This window comes from Corvus kubaryi, unplaced genomic scaffold, assembly GCF_017639235.1.
Source record: "Corvus kubaryi isolate FWS band 111438036 unplaced genomic scaffold, C.kubaryi_AGA036_p1.0 68, whole genome shotgun sequence".
Classification (NCBI taxonomy): domain Eukaryota; kingdom Metazoa; phylum Chordata; class Aves; order Passeriformes; family Corvidae; genus Corvus; species Corvus kubaryi.
Window position 1 is genome coordinate 23,051,506 of NW_024582056.1, and position 9,897 is coordinate 23,061,402.

The window sequence follows — 9,897 nt, forward strand, 5'->3', positions numbered from 1 at the left end:
ATTATCCAACAGACTGCAGGGGCAGGAGCCAAAGCCTCTCACTATGAAACTGTTGAAATCAAAAGGTGCTTCACCAGAGAAGGGAGGGAGGAGACAGCCTTTGAGCGCACACAGAAAATGGCTACAGGTACAGTCATACAGCACAAGGAAATTAACTTGGCCAAAAGCTTTGCAGCCTCTCTTGTGCCCCAGTGAGGAGCAGAATGCCCCTCGCTGCTCTGACTCTGTACCTTTTGCAGTGCGTACCTGCTGCAAATCTCTTCTAAGAGGTTACCAGCATTACGGCTTCCAGCGAGACACGTCAGCACACAGATCACGAGAGATGATTTCAAATAGATTTTCACTGGTTGATTATATAAACGATGCCTCTTACAGCTGGAATAACACCTCAAAGGCAATATAATGACGACATGACAATGTATGTAAATCAAGAACTGCATGTGGGTTTATTTTACACTTGAGAAAACAGTGGATTTAATTGTGTGAACCAAAATGTACTGTACAATATTAATGATAAAACATCAAAATGTATAATTCATAGTGCATTGCTTGCTTTATTTTTATTTATTTTTTTTTTTTGTCAGATAGTTCCTTTAAGTACATGCATCTGGAAAGATGCAGGTGCCAGTAAAATTCCTCTATTTATATCAAGCTGCAGGAACTAAATTTTATTCAAAAAGTGTGGTTTTACATTATATACACAGAAATCGAATATAAAATGACAATATAAAAAGTTAAAAGAGAAAGCATACAGCCAGAAGGTACAAAGAAAGTTGAACAGTTTAAAATGGTACGATATGTAACATGTATTTTTTTAAGCTGATGCTGGCAATTTACAAGGAACAGAATCCAACATTTGCCCCATTTTTTTTTGTTTTCATTTACCAATGCAGCACACTATAGAAAGGTCAGCTTGTACCAAAGCTTAACATTTGTAAATAACTATAAACTGCAGTATTTTACAGAAAAAAAAACTAAAAGAAAGAAAAGAGCATTTTTACATTTGTTTTAAATAACAGCTTGCATACTTTTTTTTTTTTTTTTTTGCCAAAAAGTGGCAATTCTCAGCATCCAGAGGATTTGGGCATAGTGGCAACTTGGTTTGCTTTTTTTTAATTATTATTTAACTTATACAGTTGTGGCTTCCTAACCCCTTGAGTACTACACAGCTCTCCTTCTTCCAAGGACTGCATGCACAATATCTTCACAAACCAGTTCTGCATTAAAAAAAAAAAAAGGAAGCTCATTCATTAAAAAAAAAAAGTCCTGCTTCCGACACAGCTTTTATTTTAATGAAATGCCTTTAAGCCTTTTGTTTTATTTTGTTTTTCCTTATTTACTTATTTAGTCACTGGGAAAGGCACAGAAATGCTATTACAGTTCTCAGAGGGTTAAAACTTGACACTACCAGGTTCTGTGACCTTTATTGTCATGGCAACTTTGTAATTTTAGGATGTCTCTTTATCATTGTTCTTTGTATCTTTCTTTACGGCTAAATTAATGTCTCTCAATAGTGTCTCCCACTATATTCTACAAAAGATAGCTTAACATCAAGGACAGATGTTGAAAATAAAGGTCAGACTTTGACTCACAAAAAAATAAAAACAGAAACAAAAAAATAACCATGCACAGATCAGACAAAGAGCATATAAATATAACTACAAAATAAGTGTAAGAAAAACCAAGGTCCAGATAGGCAGTTCAGCAACAAAAGTAAGACTGATTTCAGAGGCTCAGGTCAGGCCTAGTGCAGTACTATGAAGAAGTTTAGTGCAATGTTCCTGTGGTCACTTGCATACCTGGCTGCTTACCTGGACGCTACTGTTTTTCTAACTCAGTTACATAGATCAGATGGTCCTCTGGGGACTTGCCGTGTGTTTTACTAAGGTGCAGTTTGACTGCATGCTTGCTTGCAAAAGTTCGGTTACAGAGCTTACATTGGAATGTGGAGCCTAAGTCCTCCTCAGCAATTCCAAGTGAGCCCAAAGTCTTGTTTGCGAGGACTTTTGAAACATTCTGCTGTTCTTGAATCTGATTAAGTGGCAACTTTGACAGATCCTTCAAACTAAACCCTAGGTGTGTCTCTAAGTGACTTATGTATGTAGAAGCAGTCCTGAACTGAGAGGCACAATCATTGCAAAAGAAAACAGGATGTCCTGTGTCCAAGTTCTTTAAAAATTTAGTTCCACCTGTCCTCCTTAGCTGATACTTCACATTGGCCAGCCAGTGGCTAATTGTGGTCATGGAAAGACCAGTAAACTTAGAGATGTGTACCCGCTCTTGTGGACCTAGGTCCGACATAATGTATTTGCCTTCTGGGGTCTCCCTCAAGCTGGAAGCAAACTGGGCTTGAAGGATCAGAAGATGCTGAGGGTTCCAGTTGGACTGCCTGCCCTTCCTCTTGTGTACTGGTGACAGTTCATCCAGAGCTTCCTCAAAACTGCTCCCGTCAGCATCAGACTTCTCTGACACAGTAGAGGGAGTTGAAGACTTGGGTGTCAAACGGCCCGTGAGGTTCTTCACCATATCGGAAATATCCAGCAGGGCACTCTCCCTCAGTGGGGATGAAGCAGAGTCAGCCACGCTGGAAACAAGAGGCTTGTTTTTGGACTTAGTTAAATCAATAGGTTGATCACTGTTCTCATAGTAATACCGGTCAATAGCATCAGCCTGCTTGACTGGAGTGGTTGGGTAAATGGGTTTGTCCAACATGCTGTTACTAATTTTGTACAGCATGGCCAAAGGGTCCAGAGAGGGGCTTACCGGCTTAGAAATTTTGCCTAAGTGGGTATTCATAATGGACTGTAAAGCGCTCAATGGATTAATGAAGGATGGCTCAGGTGAATGATCTGTGATAATTCCTAAATTGTTACAGCCATTTGCAACCTTTGTTTTAAGTGGCTCTGTACCATTTGGCGTATGTGCTTCTGCTGGACTATCCTTTTTGACCTTCTGAACTTCTGACTCAGAGCTCTTCTTTGGCTGCTGTTTGTTATTTATTTCTTCTGCTTTTGGGAAATCCTTGTTTTCTTTAGCAGCAGGTGACATGGGTTTAATGGGAGAACTCTTCTCCTTCTCCAAAGGCTTCTCTTCCTTCTTCACGTTGATTTTACCTGTAACTTTCTCCACTAGTTCCTCCATAGCAGATACATTGCTCTTGTGAGGTGGGGGTGTGAGATTGCCTGGGGAATGGATGAGTGCGTTGTGTTCTGACGACAGTGATTTCACACTGCTAGCGTAGGACGGCTGCATTTGAACGCTCTGCACCGCAGGCTGAAGGGGTTTGACTGTTCCTGGGAGCTGGTAAGCTGCATGAATACTGGGATATCCTCCCCAGGAAGGGGCTCCGTTCTGGGCTTTGCTGATGGCTGTTGTCACTGTGTTCTCCAGGGATTTCAATATGTCTATTCCGCCTTTAGGACTATCATCTAGGTCCTCCTCTCTGAGGTATTGATACAAAGTTGTTGGCTCAAATTTCTCTGTAGAGTCCTCACTCTCTTCTTTAATCTTTTTCTCTGTTTCGGTGACCACCAGCTTTTCTTTCTCTAGGTCTTTCTTTTCCTCCGAGTTTGTGGAGCCTGCTGGGGAATCGGGCTGCTTTTTAATGTTGGAGGCTGGTAGCCTTGTGTGGGTGGTGGGTGGAAGAGGTATAGACTGTATTTTCTCCTCCACCACTGGGTCCAACACCAGCTGTTTGCCTTTTTTGGAAGCAGAATTGGTCACCTTCAAGAAATGACCCGTGACCATCATGTGAGCAGTGAGCTGCTGCAAAGTATCATGGGAACTGCCACATTCCATGCATTTCAGTATTTGGGCTTTGCGTGCCTCAAACTGCCAAGTGTAGCTAGCACCATTTTGATAGCCATAGCGGTTGTTCGGAGTCACGTAGGGGTTGGCAGTTTTCTGATCCTTTGCAGACTCACCCAGTGAAGCTTCTGCCGTGATCCCTATTGGCTCAGGTGAACAAGGCGAAGCCAAGTCCTGAAGTGCTCGCTTTTTGGTAGAAGGGACCAATTTGGTGATGGCTGGTACTGGCTCCTTCAGAGGCACTTTCTGGTAATGCTTTGTTTTTATCATATGGACGCTGAGGTCTTGCAAAGACTCAAACGAATGCCCACAGTACATGCACTTCAGCACTTTCTGGGCATCCTCTTTGCCTTCCATTTCCATAAGCGATCGTTTCCTAGGCTTTGACCACCGCTTGGTCTTATCAGCTTCTTTATCTCTGTTGTCATCACGGTAATGTCCAGTTTCATTCATGTGCACTGTTAGCTCCACCAGCGTGTCATAGGCTGCACTGCAGTCTTTGCATCGGAACTTGCTGGCACCAGTGAACACAGACCCATAGAGTTTATTGTTTTGCCGGTAAAGCTGTACTGTGCTGAAGAGACTCGGCTCTGGGAGAAGTCCATACGATGAGGTCTGCTGCAGAGTTTTAGCTAGCGCAGCTTGGTGCCAGTCGTAACCTGACCCAGCACTGTTACTATTACTGTTACTAGTACTACTGGTGGTTGTACTGGTACTAGTGTTGGTACTGGTAGCACAAGTACTCTGGGAATTGGTATTGGTGTCAGTACTGGTGGTGTTTTCATTCTGGCTGATTCCGTTGTTGCTGGTGGTTGGGTTAGATTTCTTTAAGTCCAAAGCTAAACTGGACCAGCAAGTCTCTGAAAGCAAATTTGCATACACAGCTTTTATTTGTGCCAAGCTGTCCTGTGGATAGGAAACATTGTCTGTGCACTGAGGATCCTCTTTCTCTTCTTTAGAGGAAGTGCTTTTGAAATGGGCCAGCTGATCGCTGTTTTCACTAAACGGCGAACCATAGCCTGCATCCTGATTAGTTGCAGTGCTGACTGGGGAGTTCTGGTAGCTTTGAGCCTCTTTGATCTCTGCTTCTTCATTGCACAAATACTCGTTCTCCTGGATGTCCAGAGACAGCCCATCATCTTCCACGCTGTCTTCATCTATTTCTGCTGCTTTCAATTCTTCCTCAGGAACATATGCTAAAATACAGGAGGGGAGATGGGGGGAAACAAGACAAAGTTATTGAACACACACATTTTACATGGCTCTCTTCTGCACTAAAAACAGTAACCACGAAGACAAATTTTGAAGATACATCCAAAACCGAAACTCACCATCACTCACACACTCCTCCTATAAATCCACATACTCTGTCATGGTTACAGTTTGATATCAGTGATACTGAAGAATAAACTTTGACTTCAGTGGTAAAATATGTGCCAAGACCACAGTAAATACCATAGTATCAAAACTAAAATCAAACAAAGAGCCTACTAAACTAGTTTCTATCAACTTAAAAAATGGCCTGGTACTGAGCTGTGTTTACTGCACTGCATATGTATGTGTAACACGTTGCAGCTGACCTGCATCCCTCAGACCATGACGCTCAGAATCACTGACTTGACCAACTCTACCTTGTCAGTTCTGTCTTTTCTTGCAAACTGGCTTTAGCTACAGCTCCAGGGGCCATTTCTGTGTCACTGATACCTGACTCTAATGAAGCCATACAGGGCAAGAGTGTCAGGTCAGCTGTTCCCAGGGTCTCCTGGTGGCTGGCTGTACTGTGTCCATCTGAGAGCAGAACAGCTTTCATTTTTGAAAGGTGAAAAGAGAAGCAAGACTGATTGCTTTCTGAAATGGGTAGGATATAGTTTGCCTCCTGTTATGATCTGATGTGGGTCCTGCATTTACCATTTTGAAAAAGGCAGTCAGAAATGAAAGGTAAATGCTAGAGATTAATTTCCTAAAGCAACAAACAAAAACCTTGAGATTCCCTTTGCAGCTTGATTATTGGCTTATGGAAAATATGAAACTTTGCTATTGCATTGCTACCTGTGAAACTATATGATCTCACCAAACTATGTGTTTATCTATATCAAACTATTTGTTAAACCAGCAAATATGATATTCATGAGCAGATGGCCATTACATCAAAACACATTTACTCCAAGCGCTCAATTCACAGAAGTGACTTACACGTACCTAAGTGATAAATGCACACTTTCATTGCAAAGCAAAAAACATAGTTGTACACATTTCCCTCCAGTTTTGTAAAAGAAGCTTAAAAAAATCACAATGCTAATGGAATGTAGATCATTTATAAGAATGTCAAGGTAGAAAACATGGATTATGAACAATTTTCAGTAACTGAATAAAAAAGTGCCTCCTTGTCAGGCGAACTCTGCAGCAAGTGATGCTGAAATGTGTCCTATGTCCTTCCATGGTACGATGCTGAAAGAAAGCCAGAAAAGAGGCACTTCTGCTCCTATGCGGTATGAAGAAAATATGTATTATCCTGTTAACAAAGCTGAGGTCTTCTTCAACTGGGGGGAGCAAAAGTACAAGTCGAGCTTCTTTTTGTACACAGTTGCTAATATATTCTGAAATGTCTTTTCTGAAAAATAAAAAGAATCTTCTTTCATTGCAATATGAATACTCTTTGAAACATCTCTTTCTTTTTCTTTTTTTTTTTTTTTTTTTTTTTTTTTTGGTAGAAAATAACAATATTACGGTCAGTACTGCATTATGTATTCACCTTTGCAATTCAGTCTTAATGCAGCCCCTAACTGCTTCAGCCTGATCTTTTAAGATGAAGTAGGAAAATACTCCATCTAGTACTGGGGTTGTGCTGAACCTTAAGATGCCCATTGCATTTTTCATCTGTCCCCTAAGTGTCAATTTTTTCAGAAGATAATTTTACTGTTTAGTTTTCAAAAAAGTTCTAATCAGAGACCAATTCCTTACAGATAAATCAGCCTCAAGTGTTTTCTAATATGTTTAAAAGGACAAGTGAGTACCAAGCACAATAAATAAAAGTCAGAAATAATCCTGGGGTCAAAGGCCAGGAAGATGCCAGAAAAGCATTGTAAAACCAGATGAAAATATTCTCCAAGAGGTGTTTTGTCCATAAAATGAAGAATAGAATGCAGAAGCAGTAAGAGAATTGCGAAGGCAGTCAGCCTCCCTGTCCTGCAGCAATGCTGTTGTTGAAACACTCTGCAGATATTTGAGCATGGTAGGACCGCCGCAGTTCTGAGCTCTAGGTATGCACATGGAATTCATTCCCACAGTTACAGTCTAGGATCTCTTAGCTCTCTCATTCAACACACCTGTTTCCAGTAATTTCTAATGGCAAAAGACAATACATTTTTAAGTTTCAGAAAAGTGAGGAACAGTTAAAGAAGAGTATGGTTTCTGATTTAGAAATTTCTTTTAAATAGAAAAAAAACCTCAGAGACCTAAAATGCGCAACAACGGGCAGTTACCATCTGGCATTCTTATTAAAAAAACAAAACCAAAACAAGTACAAGCTAAAAACTGAGAGGACACACATTTTGAGCTTTTATGAACAGGAATCTTTTCACTAACCACAGTGCAACTATGCCACTTTTCTCTAATATTCACATCCCAATATTTTTAATTACTAGGTGCAAAAAACTGTTGTAAGATGCTGGATGTTCCTCTAGTTGATACAGTTGAGATAAGGATCTGTGTGAATTATTTGCTTATATCTCTTTACTTAATTCTAAATTGCAAAAATAAATATTTTTATAATTGCTATATATAGCCATCTAAATATCTGCTTAAGTAGAAACTCTACATGATCCACTGCCAGGCCTTTCATTTTCCTTTATTTACTTATGATGGCATTTTCTCTATTCTCATACTTTTGCACTGTATCATAAAAATAAAAAGGAGTTAAACCACACAAGAAACATTAAAATTACATGTAAGGTCCATGTTAAACTGCCAAAGCAAAGAAACTGAGTGTTAGGGTGAAATATCCATCTTTTACTTACTTTTCCTACTCTTTGGTTTTGCTGAGACTACTACACGATTGAGTTCACTCCCTTATCAACACATACTGCATTATAAGGGTTAAAAATGTACAATTGTCCAGAACTATGATTTTCTACAAATTCAGAATTTAAGCCAGTTCTAAAAAACCCCTGAATCTGTATGATGTGCACACCCACATGTCTGTACATGTATCTAAAGTCACAAAGAAAAAATGCTTCTTAACAAAAAGGAGAGTAATTTATCTGTAATGTTTAATTTCTATCACTGCAATCAAAAAATATTCTCTTTAACTCCTCTGGTTATCATAGGACACAGACAATACCTGCTCATTCATGACTACTAATGCTTATGAGATGAATAGCAGCACACTCAACATATGGTATTTTGCAAGGTCAGTGCAATTCTCTAACTAAAAAGGTTTCTGTAAGAGCTAACACAGAAGCAAACAAAAGGAAGAATGTTAATTCTTAAAAACATGTATGTTCTACTAAAATTCTCACAGAAATTTGACAAATAAATAAAATTCAGTATTTTAAACACAGCAAAAATGTTCCTATTACAATTACTTGCAGAGACAAGTAATATATTGTACCTTAAATAAAAGCATGAGATGTTCAGATTCTAAATTATAAAATGTAGATCAACAGACAGATTTCAGACAACATATCTTTCTGTGACCAAGCAACTCCTAGCAATCTTCTCCGGACATTCCTGTATCTGCAAAGACACTGCTGGTTTACACATGTCCCAAAACCACACAAAAATATCAAGTGCAGATATAAGCCATGATCCTCCTCAACAATAACTATATTCAAAGTAGAAAAAATTACAGAACATAGCATCAGCTTTCCTCTTCCTTCTCATTTGTATCTGGACAGACTGAGGCAAATGCAAGGTGTAAAAGGGGGAAAAAACCTTCAAATTCCAGACAACTAAAAATTAGGGGGAGCATTTTGTATTTGTTTTCTTCCTATTAAGTATCGCTATTATTTTTTTGCCTATAAAATGTGCCTTCTGGATGCCAATGCTTCCCCATAGATATACTGTCATCTTTGAGCAGTGTTAAAAGCTGTGCATTCTAATCTAAGTGGACATGAGACGCTATATATTGTACGTGTGAGTAGCACAGCACATTGTGTTTGCTTCAGTGAGAATATTTACACTATAAATACACATCCATTGTTTGAAAAAGCAGACAGAGATCTGAAATGTAAGGATGTGGTTAAAAATACAAATATTCTCACATAAAACCTTTCCACAACCTTGGAACGGTGCTTTTGAAGGAATCTGTCTCTACGGAGGTATTCTTTTCCATTCAGAAAGGGATTCAACATTGAATAAATTATTTTGAAAAGGACCAAAAGTAATGATTGTATTTGGTTTTAATAGTGTACGAAATTAAATGCAGAAAGCTCTTCAAGACCCGATTTTAAATCCTCCAAATAAATAAATTTATTCCGAAGAAACACCTAAGCAGTGAAGGTCACAGTTCAGTAAAGGAATTGAATACTGAAATAATTTTCACTGAAATACGTATTTCATAGTTTCATGAATAGGGACAGGTTTAGGTCTAAAATTCTTCACTAAGTCAGAGCCTACTCTGTGACTAAACAATAGTGGCACAATGTGAGTGCTCACCATTCTTCAACAGATGTATTGCCACAGCTTCTAATATTTACCCAGCCAACAGGAGACAGCAGCTGCAGAAGTTTTCACAGCCCACACTGTCACCTTGCACAAACTGCACTCCAGGCTGGGGGTGATTTCCACTGAACTCAAGAACACATTTCATATCTTAGGAAAAAAAAAGGTACGGATAGAAAAGACAATCTATAGCCACATATCTCCCTCATTACAGAAAAACAAGAGGGAGATGAAAAAACCCAAACCATTTACAGACATGTTTCCAGAATACAGTCATGAGAGTTTTACAGAAGAATACAAAATCTCACATTGTGAGAGGTTAACATGCCTGCTGGAAGATTTGTGAATCTTCTGTATTAGTATATACAAATGTTCATACAAAATTCTGGCACAGATGCTACAAATCTGTGTGCATGTGTGTGTGTCTGT

General features: G+C 39.3%; 1 protein-coding gene across 1 annotated transcript in view; it reads right to left on the bottom strand.

Moving 5' to 3' along the window:
* Nucleotides 1-421: 421 nt before the first annotated feature.
* TSHZ1 (teashirt zinc finger homeobox 1) overlaps nt 422-9,897 on the bottom strand; it is a 57,167-nt gene continuing 47,691 nt past the window's right edge. The window contains exon 2 of the mRNA XM_042048890.1: nt 422-5,003. Within this exon, the coding sequence (XP_041904824.1) occupies nt 1,819-5,003 (3,185 nt within the window). The 3' untranslated portion in view covers nt 422-1,818. The remainder of the gene's footprint in view (nt 5,004-9,897) is intronic.